This window comes from Syngnathus scovelli, chromosome 7, assembly GCF_024217435.2.
Source record: "Syngnathus scovelli strain Florida chromosome 7, RoL_Ssco_1.2, whole genome shotgun sequence".
NCBI classification, from domain to species: Eukaryota; Metazoa; Chordata; class Actinopteri; order Syngnathiformes; family Syngnathidae; genus Syngnathus; species Syngnathus scovelli.
In genome coordinates, this window is record NC_090853.1 from 1828051 (window position 1) to 1842506 (window position 14456).

Consider the following 14456-nt stretch of genomic DNA (forward strand, 5'->3'; position numbering starts at 1 on the left):
CTGATTCCAATTTTGACATCTAGCCCAAACTCTGTAAATCATGGATCTCTTCTTTTATAGCATCCAATAATTGTCATTCATGACCACTGCCTGACGGGGAAACAATCCGGATGACCCAAATAAGCACTTCCGATTATGTCGGGGCTAGATGATTGACAGCTAGGGACAGGTGTGATCTGACTCCTGTAACCTGAGAACAAACTACATGTTGTACTTCATAGTTGCACTGTCACTATATCGATATAAATAGCTTTACTGAAAGCTGCGTAGTGCTGAGGAGACTCCGGTCACAACACGAGGGGTGGGATCACTTTAAACTTGTGTGTACATAAAGCATCGTGGCCGCAGACTGAGACTGCAGCCAGACAGCACTGCAGGGACCCGCTGGGCGCGAGAGAGCTTGGCTTACTCTGCGTTACGCAACCGCACAAGCCCATTCTTCTTTTTGGAATCCGACTCAGACATGGGGATGCACGGTTCCAAGCCACGGAGGCAAGCGCAGGTCCTGATGCTTGGCCTGGACCGATCTGGGAAGAGTACCTTGCTGTATAAACTCAAGTACAACGAGAGAACGGTGACGGTGCCCACGGTGGGCTTCAACGTGGAGACGCTGGAGACGGACAGGAGCAGCCCGGGGCTCACTGTCTGGGATGTGGGCGGCCAGAGGAAGATGAGGCCTCACTGGAAGCATCACTACGCCGACACGGCCGGGCTGGTGTTTGTGGTGGACAGCGCGGACCAAGGGAGGCTGGATGAAGCCGGCAAGGAACTCCATCGGGTAATTAAAAATGATGTTTGGATTGATACGTAAAATCTCGGGGCTGCACTGCAGATGGATGTGACTTGAATTTGTGATGCACTTGACTGAGCAAGCTCAAGTTTCTATTTAACCCTTTACAGTAGAAAGTAGGAAAAACTTCCAAATAGAGTCCTAACTGGTGGTGCTTTGTGTTCCTTAAGGTGCTGAAGTACGAGACCCTGAGAGGAGTTCCTCTGGTCGTTCTGTCCAACAAGCAGGATCTACGCGGGGCTCTGAGTCCCGAGGCGGTCTGCCAGAGGCTGGACCTCAGGCGAGCGTGCGAGGGCAAGAGGCCATGGTTCATCCAGCCCTGCTCGGGCATCACGGGCGTGGGGCTGGAGGAAGGCTTCAGGAGGATGGTGTACCTGATGAAGACCCCGCTGAGGCAAACGCAAGAAGACATCCAGGTCAAGATGAAGTCAAAAGGCTTCAGGATTTCGGCTTTGATAAGCGGCTGATGGGTGATTTAATCTGATGCTTAATCCAATCACATGTTGTGTTCACTCTCATCTGCCGCCTCATCTACCATATATGATCAAATTTAAGTGGGTCATTTGAAGATGGAAGATCTCAACATAGCTGTGACAGAAAGCCTCCTCATCAGAATCAAAGAGAATCTCTGATTCCTTTCTTTGGCCTGTGGCATTAGTGCGAGAAGAGTCAAAGGGTTTAAACACCCCTCGTGAAGCCTCCTGGGATCCTTGAAAAAAAATATATATTGAAAAGCATTCCTGAATATTTATTTATTTATTTAATATGCACTGTATAATCGAGTTCATGTTATACATTCTTGTGCTAATATTGCTATGCATATTTATGTTTTATTTACGTTATGTTTTAAATGTAATCAAAACACTGTGATAAAAGGTGGAGAATATGCGATAAAAACAAATCGGTTTGGGTAGCAGCATGTAAATACAATTATTTGTCATTCATTTATAATAAAGATCTCAGACAATTGCTTTATCTTTTTAATTCTATTTTAGTCCACACGTATTGCAGTTTTATCGTGTGAAGCTATATCAAAAGTGTCTTAATATAAAATATTACACAACATAGAGTGAATAAAATAAACAAAACTCGCTGTGACGAATTCGTCATGTTGATGAAGAAATTTTGACCTGCGTTGGCGGGCATCTTGCAACGGACCAATCAGAAAAGAGCGGCTCCCCCCCACCCTTCCTCTCCGCCACCGGCAATCCCAGCATGCACTGCGGCCTTACCAGCAGTAGCAAAAAATAGTCCGTTAACGAGCGAGTGAGTGAGGCAGCGAGAGCGAGCAAAATAGAGCGAGAGAGGCCGAGAAAGGGAACTACGAGAAACGCTAGCTTAACTGGCTAATTCCACGAGTGAAATAAACTGCGCTCTAGCCTCGCCGCAACCGCTAGCATGGCCGACAACGACAAACTGGACAACCAGCGACTGAAGAATTTCAAGAACAAGGGTCGGGATTTAGAGGTAAAAATAAAATGAGGGAATTCACGCTTTTTTACCCCCCTTCAATTTTTCTAAACAGGGGCACCACGGCTTGGCTTCCCTGTGACGTCGTTTCTATAATTCGCACCATCGGGAACTTTGCCCGAAGGCCTCAACCAGGGCCTTCACTGAGAACATTTTTGAAAATCCCGACCGCTGTTTGGTGTTTTAATCGCACGGGCCTCGGTTTCTAAGCCGCATTTCGACTGAGTACCACAGAGGCTCGATCTGCTAACTCGCTGCTAGCCAGGCCCTCGACGGACATGCTAGCTCCAGCGGAGCGACCGAACGTTTGAACTCGATGTGTACCGCTGCAAAATACTCTAATATACACATATAAGCTTCATTTACGTGAGGAAAATGTGTAAATTGAGGAGTATCCCCGCGATTGGGAAGGTAATACTGCGGCGTACGAACGTCACGTCGAAGCTGCAGTTTAGCTAGCGCCTCTTAAGCTTGGAAGCCATAACCCCCCTCCCACGGCTTTAGCATAAAAACAATGGCGTGGGGGGTCTAATTTATGTCTAATCGTCCTTCTTATCGCGGTTTGATGCTCTCAAAATGAACTAAAATCGTGGATTTTGGCAATCCAGCATTCTGTCACGGTTAAAGTTGAACTATACGCAAGCTACCGATTGACATGATTTACTCGATTTCGCACTGCAATGATCGCGTTGTACAACACTCGCCGACCATTGTTTTGTATATGAGGGGCGACATGTTTTGACTGCATATAAGCAGCATGGACTGATTCATCCAGTTTGTCAAGTAGTTTTTTTTTTTCTTTTCCGTGCATGCGTGTGTGCTGCAGCGCAGTAAGGTTGGTAGGCCGGTGCACGGCAGCTGTCCTGTCAATGACTCTTCATCACAGTCATCGGTGAACACTGCAAGCTAGTACCGATCCATTATTATTGGTGCATCGTCATAATTTTTTTCTTTTTTAATACCACTGCAATAAGTTTGAAATTAAATGAGATCATTTTGTTTGAACTGCACAGTTTGAGCTGTAATTCGAGGATGGTTACATTTAAACTTGGTTACCGGAGTTTGAATTAGAATATCTCTCTTTTTAAAGGACCTCAAGTAACAATTGGGCCACCAGGTGCTCTATGGCAACATTTGCATTTATTGGGTATTTATTGAGTTAATGACAGCAGGATGATTTATGAAGTGTTTCAGGAAATAATATCCTCTCGTAGTAAGCCAAATGTTGCAGAACTCATTCGATGCCACTTCAGTGTAGCTGGCCAAAAACCTGCCCGAAGCAAAAGCAACCAGGTTTTTTTTTCAAGGCAAAGAAGTGGAATGTAATGCAATGACCCACTCCATCACCTGACCTGAATTCAATTGAACATGCTTGCTGAAGACGTAAAGGAAAATGTCCCAACACATTGCAGACAGTTGCAGAAGTTCCACTGAGCAATATCTGGGATGAAACCCAGTGTCTACTGATGTCCATGTTCCAGACTTCAGATTTTGACTGCAGAGGATTTGCAAGTTGATTTATGATTTTTAATTTGTGCTATTACTCTTGATCCCTAACCATAAGTCATGTCTTGTGATCATTTGGACTGTGCACATAGCTAGCTGCCTTATGACGCTGGTGGTTAGGCATGTTGGGGATCTGAATGTGACACAACAAAATTCCCCAGTGTCACTCCTATGAAATAACAGTGACACCATTATAATATACTTTTTGTATATATATATATTTTGATGCATGCAGTATTCATCCACGAAGAATCAACATACAGTGTATGTACTCCAGTGGTGCGATAGAGACAAAATGTAATGCCCCAATACAGAATCAATTGATTTACAGAATAGGACTTGTGAAATTTGCATCCGTTTTTTTAAACACATACAAATAACATTAACGCATTCAGTGGTGGCCATTTTCAAACCCTTCTTTATCGTGTGGAAAAAAATATTAATTGAATATCTGACGCTGTAAATGTTTTATTGCACGTACTTTTTAAAGTATGTGTTAGCCGTGTTGGGGTGGCAGAGTTGAGGGGACTGGCTGACTTCTGCTGTCTAAAAAAAGAGGTCCAACGAGCCTCGCTCCTGTTGCTCAAGACTTGCTGTGCTGAAAGCTTGGAAGTTTGAGCTCAACTTGTTTTTCTTGGGCTCAAATGTTGCAGTGTTCTGGTCCAACGCTGATGCTAATAATACTTTGTTTTTTTTCTCTCCACAGTCCATGAGAAGACAGAGGACGGAGGTGGTGGTGGAGCTGCGAAAGGTAATTAATTGACGTCATACTTGAATCTGATGCCTTAAGATCTGCACGCTGTCGCCCGGCTGAAGTTTTTGGTTGCTCCTCGACAGAACAAGAGAGATGAGCACCTCCTGAAGAGAAGAAACGTGCCCCATGAGGACATTTGCGAGGATTCCGACGTGGATGGAGATTTCAGATCGGTAGGCCGCGTCCGTGGTCACTGGAGAATCGGCGTTGCGGCTGTTTGTTATTGCAGTTTTTTCTTGTTTTGCATCACCTTGGCGTCGCTATTAAATTCAAAACAAGAGGACGGCGGATATTAATAAAAACAAAATGATCTTAAGTGTAATCTTGTGCCGCAACGACTTCTTACGCTATTCCCTAGCTTTTGTGACCTCATATGTCGCAGTTAAATTCAACATTTGTGTGTGTGGGGGGGGGGGGTTAGGGTTAGGGGGGGTGCTTCAAGGCATGATTTTAAAGCAAAGAACGCCGAGTACAACGATAATGGACTGTGCCTTCCTGTGCCATTTATGGAGGCTCCGCCATTTATTGCAAAACAAAAAGTCCAGACAGTCACAGTTCTGTCACTGCGGGCGATATTCACGGCAGTTCAATTTGTTGAGCTCTTAATTCGATTTACCCATTTCTGTTTCTCCCGTCGCTATTAACATCATTGCCATTAATCAGTTCCGTCGCTGGCATGTTTTGGTCATACGTAATCGTCGATACCGTGTCCAGCGCAAGGCACGGTGGCATCAAAGAGGCTACTCAGCACTTCCGAGATTCAATCAGGCTAACCGCTTCGTGCTCGAGCGGGGCGGTCTACCTCATCGTATATCAACAGTGACACGCTGCTCTGAGTCACCGGTGCGCAGCCAGGAGGGTCTTTTTTTTTTGTGGGGAAAAAGTGGACCGCCTTCTCCAATTAAAATAATTACCATTCCACACACCTCGCTGCGTTTAAAATAAATGTATTTGCTTCTGGGGTGTAGAGCAGATTATCTTATGGTGGTTACCCCAATGACAATTTATGGTAATTCTTTTTTATGTATACTAATATTTTTTAGACTTCTCCTCTTGCACAGTGTGGCTTTTGATGTACTTATAAATTTGCAGTTATTTTCCACTTGGATGCAATCAGGCCAAGGGCGTTTTATTTTAGGATCAGAGATGCCACTCGATGTCATTTGGCCAATGATCATTTGTTGCAAAACGTCCTCTCGGTTCTAACGACTTTCTAATATGTTTCCTTGTCAGCAAAACGCCTCCCTCGACGCAATAGTGCAAGTAAGTTGCTTTTCCTCGCTTATTCCATGTTGTAGCCAGTGTCCATCAAGCAGGACTCTAATCCACTTTTCCGTATTGCGTTGTAGAATGCCACCAGTGATAACCAAGGCATCCAGCTGAGTGCTGTTCAGGCCGCCAGGTATGAATGTCGAGAAACGTGTCACGCCCCAAACATCCGTCCATTCCATGTTAGCATTCTCCAAATTCCAAAGTGTTGCACACTCACGTCGGTATGTGTCATGTTGTCGTGCAAATAATGGAATGTTGTGTATCTGTCACGTAGGAAATTGTTGTCCAGCGACCGCAACCCGCCTATCGACGACCTGATAGGCTCCGGGATTCTTCCTATTCTGGTCCACTGCCTGGACCGAGATGACAAGTAAGTCGAAACCCGTCCCGGCACCTATTAGATCAAACCAATTTGGCTATGTATGCGAGTTTAAATGCCTGTGGTGCACGGTGATGCATGTATGTATGCAAATGTGTTCCAGCTTTCACCTTCCAGGAATGGCAACACACACAAATGATTCACCTGTGCACAAACACACACACACACACACCGCTTAATGTCTTTCGCTTTGTCTCTCCCTCCCCGCAGCCCTTCTCTGCAGTTTGAGGCCGCCTGGGCTCTGACCAACATCGCGTCCGGCACTTCCGAGCAGACCCAAGCTGTGGTGCAGTCCAGTAAGTGGCACGAGGTGCATTCGACAAAGCCGAGGACAACCGCTAACCGAGCCGTTTGTGTCCGCAGGCGCCGTGCCGCGCTTCCTGAGGCTGCTTCAATCGCCTCACCAAAATGTGTGCGAGCAGGCCGTCTGGGCTTTGGGCAACATTATCGGTGAGCTATCGGCCAATTCGCCATATTCGCCATCACCTAAAAGTTGAAAGGTCATATTGACGCGTACCCGTTTCTCGGTCAGGCGACGGCCCGCAATGCCGAGACTACGTGATCGGCTTGGGCGTGGTCAAGCCGCTGCTGTCTTTCATCAGTCCTTCCATCCCAATAACCTTCCTTCGCAATGTCACCTGGGTTATGGTCAATCTGTGCCGCCATAAAGACCCTCCGCCGCCCATGGAGACCATTCAAGAGGTTTGTGCTTTGTTAGACGTAGCTCTGAAAATGCACAATATGAAGTCCTCGCCGTGTGAGTTCTTGCGGTTCTTGCGTTTCTACTTTTGTCCACCTTCTAATTTACATTCTTAATCCGTAGATCCTGCCAGCTCTGCGTGTGCTGATCCACCACACTGATGTCAACGTGAGTAAACGCTTAACTGTTTGAGGAAGTCTTGGTGCCATGTAAAGAAGTTCCACATTTCATCCCTGTAATTCCCTCTCTCTCTCATCTCACTGCTTCTAGATTTTGGTGGACACGGTGTGGGCCCTGTCCTATCTGACGGATGCTGGGAACGAGCAGATCCAAATGGTGATTGATTCTGGCATCGTCCCTCACCTGGTCCCACTGCTCAGCCACCAGGAGGTCAAAGTTCAGGTATGGGGGGGACTATAAAAATTAATTGAAAGCATTTTGAAATAAATACGAGAGTGATCTCAATGAACTATTATTTACATCCAGACCGCTGCCCTGAGGGCTGTGGGCAACATCGTGACTGGAACAGATGAGCAGACACAGGTGGTGCTCAACTGTGACGCTCTCAACCATTTCCCAGCCCTCCTGTCACACCCAAAGGAGAAAATCAACAAGGTAACACCTGTGCACGTCTCGCCGCGTTCTACGGCCTGGCGTTGCTGGAAGTGATGACATCTGAGATATTCTGGTGTGAAAGTTGTGTGAAAGTTTTAGGTGGGGGGGGGAATGAGATCTAGGAAGAGTAGACTTTGCATTGGAGAATGCGACGACGACGATGAGGACCGACATCTGCTGTAGTTGGAGTTAAGAGCACTGGTTGAAGGGGGGAGTAGTTGGTGTGTGTGTTGATGGCTGATTGTGTGAGTCACTTAAAATGGGTTGGTGGCAAGAGAGCGCTGAGAATCAGTCCTTGCTGATATCGGAGTGCATCTGAGACCAGTCACTTTCCACTCGAGGCCCAACTGGTATGATTTGTGACATGGACGATGATTAGAGCCTCAACACCGCTCTCACCCCACCCGCAGCACGCAAGTCTCAGCCAGGCATCCACTCATTGCGTGGATGTCCGGATTCTGATCCATCCTAGACGCAATGTAGAACTAGCGAGAGGACGACGTTATGAGACATGTTATTAAAAACAATATCATGCTGTATTTGCGCCTTTTGTCCTGTAGGAGGCGGTGTGGTTCCTGTCAAACGTCACAGCAGGGAATCAGCAGCAGGTGCAGGCGGTCATAGATGCCAAGCTGGTCCCCATGATTATCCACCTTCTCGACAAGGTACCTGTTCCTCAGTGTTTTCTGTTTTTATTTATTTATTTATTTTTTTAAACATGGCATGGAGCATTGAAATTGATCAAACTTGCCCGCCATGTCAATTTAGGGAGACTTTGGAACCCAGAAGGAAGCAGCTTGGGCCATCAGCAACCTTACAATAAGTGGGAGGAAAGATCAGGTACAAAGTAAAATGTTGTGGTTTATACAATTCCTTTAGTAAGTCAATTGAATTTTCTCTCGCGGTGCCTTCAGGTGGCGCACTTGATCGAGAAGCAGGTCATCCCTCCATTCTGTAACCTGCTCACGGTGAAGGACGCCCAAGTGGTGCAGGTTGTCCTGGACGGGCTCAGCAATATCCTGAAGATGGCCGACGACAAGGCTGAAACCATCGCGAATCTCATCGAAGAGTGCGGAGGTGGGCGTCCGCTGCATCGAGATATTGAGCGTTTTTGTGGGGAGGGGAGTTTTTGTTCATATGCTATTGTGTCTGTACAGGTCTGGAGAAAGTGGAGCAGCTGCAGAATCATGAAAATGGCGATATCTACAAGCTCGCTTATCAAATTATTGATCAGTTCTTCTCCTCTGATGATGTAAGTTGAAGGCTCTGGCTACACTTGTTTGTTTGGTGTTAAACGTGCTCTTCCTCCGTTAAACTCACCTCTTCCTCTTTCCTCCTCCACTCTCTTTGGGTGTGACTCAGATTGACGAAGATAACAGCCTGGTCCCCGAAGCCATCCAGGGCGGAACTTACGGCTTCAACTCCGCCAACGTGCCAGCCGAGGGATTCCAGTTCTAAACGGCGTCCGGGGTATTCTGGAGTTTTATTCACGATGCAGCACTCTGTTCAACATAAACAAAATTAGGCAAGAGAGAGCGAGAGAGAGCGAGAGTGTGAGAAATTTGATCCATTGTGCTTGGCTCGTGGGATCCATGGCTGCATCTTATCTGAGAGAAAAATGTGTGGATTTCATTTGGCGTTCCTGGGGGAAAGCAGCCCAAATGAAGTTTGAGTTGGCGAGTGGGTGCGAGTGAGAATGAGTGGCTACATGTTGCAAAAAAAAAAAAAAAAAAAACCCACAAAAAAACAAATCTGTATGACAAAAGAAAACAAAACCACCTACATCAAAACATGTCGAGAGACATGGCAACGCGACAACTTCCGTAACAGAAGCGACGACTTCAACTCGATGTCCGCCCAAGGAGACACAACAACAAACTCTTAAATCACAATCCTCGAGGGCGCCACCTTCCCCCAATCGGCCACACTATCAGACGTGTGTGTGAATGGAGCCATTGCGTATGAATGTCTGGACTCAGCGCTGAGGAGCCAGGTTCATCTCCCAACAGGACGTCCCGACGGGACACCCTCCTCTTCCCCTCCGGGGCGGCGGGGCCAGGAGTCTGGCTGCGTGACACGTGTGCGAGCGAGCGAGAGAGAGAGAGAGAATGGGCGGATGGGTTGTGTGTGCGTGACTGGGAGTGTGCGAGGACGCATGCAGGAGACGGCAGAGATACAAATGCGACATCTTGAGCGAGGAAACGCAGCGAAGTTTAGAAAAGGAGAAAGAAATTCGGCCTCTGAGGCTGATCCTCAAATCCCTGAAACAAAGAACTTTGGATACCGGAAGAAGAAACGGAAGAGAGAGAAGAAAAAAAAAATCAGTGCAACGAATAGTTTTTTGTTTTCACTTATTTTTAAGTTGCTATCAATGGACACTGGACATTGCGAATGGCAGATGCACAGAAGGGGTGCATTCTATTATGAAGATGCATTGGGTGGCTTTGGGGCTTTTCTTTTTTTGCCTCTGGCTTGTTCCTTTTAATGCTTTTTTTGTTTTCTTTTGTTTCCCCACCTCCCTCAAGCTTTTATTTTCATGGCTTCTGTTAAGGCGATTTCATCACAAGCCTACCACATTACAGGCTTGCTGCTGTGAATTGTTGTTCCCCATAAAATGATTGGTTCCGTTTGAATTGAAGTCCAGCAAAACCACTGCTTTGCAGTTTAGTTGCCATAGAATTGACTTACCATGAAAGGGAGAAGTGAACATAGGCCCTTTTCACATAGGATTGTGAATCTCATAACCCTTGCATGTACTCAATGACACAGTTCCTTTCTTTAGGGTCTTATATGTTCCTTAGGCTGTGGATACAGTGTAATTTTTATTTTAAGTAAACTGTGCTTAAATGTTACACATTTACCCTTCCCTTACTCCCCCCCCCCTCCCTTTTAATGTCTCACTTGCTAAATAATCTGTATGGTTTTGCACATGTACTGCAAAGTGACGCCTCAAGATTGATCGGTCTAACCTGCCGCTGGCCTCAACAATATGCATCATTTTGACCACAATCTTTGTCTTTCAAGAGTCATCCCCGGAACCTTTTTTTTTCCCAAGTGACAGTTGAGGGGAGATAAAGAATTTATTTCAGGAGAACTATCTCAGACTATGAGGGAGTCCGACCTCATGCTTTTTTTTTTTTTTTCCCCTTAAGGTCCAAAGGGTGTCCAACTGTCCCTTAGTGGAACCTTTGAATAAATAAATCATGAACAAATTTGGAGTAACTTTAGTACATTTGGGAGTTATTTAGCCCTGTGATCATGTGTCCTTCACAAACTTAAGTACTTCAGGTTTGTGTTTAACTCAAGACACTGTTAAAAAAAAAAAAAAACATTTTGTGCTCATAACATTTCTGTTGGACATAGGGGAGATTTTTTTTTTTTCCAGCATTCCGCATTAGCAGAGATGTGATTTCAAATCTTGACAAAAAATTAAAACTATGACACTGAAGATAAGCTGGTGAACCCAAACGTTTGGGGAGGTAGGCTACAGTTTAGGCTAAAATAAATAAATAGTGAACCCCACAGTATGTATTTGTGTCTATTCTTTTGAACTACGGGTGGAAAAACACTGACTCAATTTAGCCGTTAACGGTTCAGCCGGCTTTCAAATTCTGGCAGATTGGAACCTGATTTGTTCAAATTTACGCATGCGCATTAGAAGATGACGTATTTCCGGTAACTGGATTTATTTTATTTTTTTTTCAAACGTCAACACATGCTGCGTTTTCTGTCATGAAATGTTTGAGACATTATCAGCACCGCTCTAATTCTTGGACGATGTGGACCTGTATGCAACATGCCTCTTCAACCGAATACAACTGTTAGTCTCTACGTAAAAATTCCCAAACTAGAACTAAATAGCATTTAGTTGAAAGGGCATTTTCGCCTTCTTCTAAAACGAAACCCAACGCGAAGCCAACGGGAAACGGAAGAGAGATTTTTGGGAAGCAAACACCCAACATTTGAGCCAAAGGTATGTAAATAACGATGAGAATGTGAGTTAAATTAAAGGGTTAAAAGGGTCTACTGTGTGCTTGATAAATTGACGGGAGCCGAACCCAAAATACAACAAAAAGGTAATGGTGACAAGCTGACTGTCAAACCTCACAGCTGTATCCAATTACGCCTTGGTCTGTGGCGTGAAACGTCCCATTTAAGACATTTAATTTGTCTTGACCAAAACTGACAATATCGACTAACTACGGTCACTTTACGATTATTATTCAACATGTACTGTGCAATAACGAAACGTTCTCCTTCTCATGTTCCAAACCTAACCTTGAAGTGCAATAAACTCGCTCATTATCAATAAAAATAAAAAGCTGGACAACGAACGAGTCCAATTTATTTTCATGTAAAACAAATGACTACATTGTACCAACAATAGTTGTGTGTCGTTGATATGGAGCAACAGGAGCCGTCTGTCGTTGAACAGCAAAAGGTAGTAAGGGTGTGCTGACCGTAACCGTATCTAATGTAAGAGGAGCTGCTTTGCACTATCCCCACTTATGTGGTCTCTCTGCTTATGTTGTTGTTACACTGTGCAAAAAGCAGAGTAACAAGAAAATCGGGGAAAAAAATAAACTCATGTGACTTGCTCATCACACTATTATCAGTCTGAGAAAAAGTATCTGACATCCCTGATACCAACAAAGGCTAGTGTCAAACATTTTGATCTGGATATTGGATGTGATTCGATTTTGTAGTTAATGTGGCTGTTTTTCCTCCATCTTGTCACCACGTCCCCTTCAGTTTCCAGCATGGACAACCTGGAGGAAGACCTGACGTGCTCGGTGTGTTACTCGCTCTTCTCTGACCCACGGGTGCTGCCCTGCTCGCACACCTTCTGCCGGGGCTGCCTGGACAGCCTGCTCCACGCCTCGCACAACTATTCCATCTGGCGCCCGCTGCGCCAGCCGCTCAAGTGCCCCAACTGCCGCAGCATGGTGGAGCTGCCCATGGCGGGCGTGGACGCGCTGCCTGCCAACGTGTCCTTGCGCGCCATTATCGAGAAGGTAGGGAAGATCCCCTGAATGACCCTCCAGCGGTTTTAATGGACTTGTCTGTCTGTTTTAGTACCAAGGGGACAGCGGGCCCAGACCCCCTATGTGTCCAGACCACCCGAGGCAGCCCCTCAATATGTACTGTGTCCAAGACCGTAAGCTCATCTGCGGCCTGTGTCTGACTGTGGGCCAGCACCAGAGCCACACCATCGACGACCTGCAAGCGGCGTTCGCCAGAGAAAAGCGGACTCCTTCACTCCTTCTGGCACGGCTCTCTGAGCACAAATGGTCACAGGTGAGTACAACCTGAATTAGTTATTTTTGTGACCATGTGTTCAACGTGCTGTTCTTGAAACCTTGGGACTCGGGTTGTCACTATTCATTTTTTTTGTGTGCTTAGGTATGTGAGCTGAGCGAGCAGCTGGAGCAGGCGAAAGCCCGCTGCGAGGCTGTGCTCTGGCAGGACAGACAAGAAGTCACGGAGTTTTTCCACGCGCTGGAGATGGTGCTGCTCCGGAAGCGACAAGCCTACCTGGAGGTTCTGGACAAAAGCTTGGATGAAGTGTCACGGGCCTATGACCCACTCATCCACAGAGTCAAGGAACTACAGGTGTGTACCCTTTCTTCAGAGGTCTCCCTGCAATAACGGTGTGACATTTGATTAGTCGTCAACAAATCAATTATCAACTTAAATGGCAACTCTTTTGATATTTAATAGAGACATGAAGTCAAAACTGCACAAATCGTAGATTGTGCAAAACTTGAAGTTGTGCCCCCCCCCTTCTTTTTTTTTTTTTTTTTTTAAAACCCCAACCTAATTGCAGTAAATAGTTGCATGAAAACAAGTACAGCAGAAACCTTCTGTGCCATGGGATGTTTTATTCTGGCACTCTTGAAACTATTTCATTATTTTCGTAATCTCTTAACGTCCCAAGTCGGGACTAAACCGAAGACTCTCCCTGTATGTGGTTCCCTTGGAAATTTAGCCACTTTATTTATTTTTGGTGAACCCCTGAGTGGACAAATGAGGGAAAAGGCTGTGACAGTTGGTGTTGGTTTGCTCCAGGAAGAGCAGCTGGACCTGGTCTCCTTTGCGGCGTCCATTGAGGAGGAGGACTCTCCTTTGGTCTTCTTGGAGAAGGTTCACATGTTCAGGGAGCGAGTGGCCAACTTCACCGGCGCCAGTCTGCCGTCCGCCCTCAACCTCTCGGTCACACCCCGAGCCGCCGACTACCTGCGTCAGCACTGGGCTGCCGTCACTCTTGGTAGTCTGGACGAGGCGCCGATCCCCAAGGTTTGCTGCTGCACGCAATGCAGCGGGGCGGCAGCCGAGGTTCATGGCGGACCGAAGCGGGACTCCTTCTGGCCACGAGTCAAACTGCTTTTGCCGTTGTTGGCACTTTTGCTCGTGGTGGCATCACTGTGCTGGCTCGGCGTTTTTCAGTCAAGCCGAGACCTGATGGGAGAGCTCTTCATGCCCGTCTGGGACTGGGCAGGAATGGAATTCACTGTGGTACAGGAACTTGTAGTAAAATGGAGCTGTCACATTTTTGCAATGTCAGAAATCTTCTCACAGGAGTTGGCTGCCTTCTTAACAAGTCTGATGTCATGGCCTGACCTGGGAACCGCTTTCTGTTATGTCGCAAAATGCTAACTTTTAAATGTTGTACAATAAAGTTTTTATATACGTAGCTCAAACAGCCAACCGTACTGCTTATCTTCACTACGGTTGCATGTTTGTTTTTGTAGTTCACGGAAATCTTGCATCAGTTTTTTATTCTAGTTTGCATTGGTGTACGTTTGATTGCGGAACCCTCTCAACTCATTTTCTGTGTTTGCGGGCACGAAAGTTGCACCATTGGTGGGAAGGAGTTGTGCACTTGTTGGATGTCTTCTTGTGGAAGCAGGAAGTGTTTAGTTCGCAGAGCCTTGCAGAGATTTGAAACCAGACCCTGAAAACTGATGAG

General features: G+C 46.1%; 3 protein-coding genes across 3 annotated transcripts; all 3 read left to right on the top strand.

The window, feature by feature from the left end:
• The first annotated feature begins 54 nt into the window (after positions 1–54).
• LOC125971853 (ADP-ribosylation factor-like protein 14) lies at positions 55–1759 on the top strand. The gene is made up of 2 exons (XM_049724913.1): positions 55–778; positions 961–1759. Exons 1-2 carry the CDS (start codon positions 464–466, stop codon positions 1255–1257), a joined length of 612 nt encoding a protein of 203 aa, XP_049580870.1. The 5' UTR covers positions 55–463; the 3' UTR covers positions 1258–1759.
• A 248-nt stretch (positions 1760–2007) lies between these two features.
• Positions 2008–11008, top strand: kpna4 (karyopherin alpha 4 (importin alpha 3)). Its single transcript, XM_049726271.2, has 17 exons — positions 2008–2257; positions 4473–4517; positions 4604–4693; positions 5754–5783; positions 5870–5922; positions 6067–6162; positions 6382–6467; positions 6535–6621; positions 6704–6873; positions 6995–7039; positions 7142–7273; positions 7358–7486; positions 8047–8151; positions 8255–8326; positions 8401–8563; positions 8644–8738; positions 8849–11008. Exons 1-17 carry the CDS (start codon positions 2189–2191, stop codon positions 8942–8944), a joined length of 1563 nt encoding a protein of 520 aa, XP_049582228.1. The 5' UTR covers positions 2008–2188; the 3' UTR covers positions 8945–11008.
• A 155-nt stretch (positions 11009–11163) lies between these two features.
• On the top strand, positions 11164–14187 carry trim59 (tripartite motif containing 59). Its single transcript, XM_049726272.2, has 5 exons — positions 11164–11459; positions 12239–12501; positions 12563–12784; positions 12890–13099; positions 13556–14187. Exons 2-5 carry the CDS (start codon positions 12247–12249, stop codon positions 14141–14143), a joined length of 1275 nt encoding a protein of 424 aa, XP_049582229.1. The 5' UTR covers positions 11164–11459; positions 12239–12246; the 3' UTR covers positions 14144–14187.
• The last annotated feature ends 269 nt before the right edge of the window (positions 14188–14456 follow it).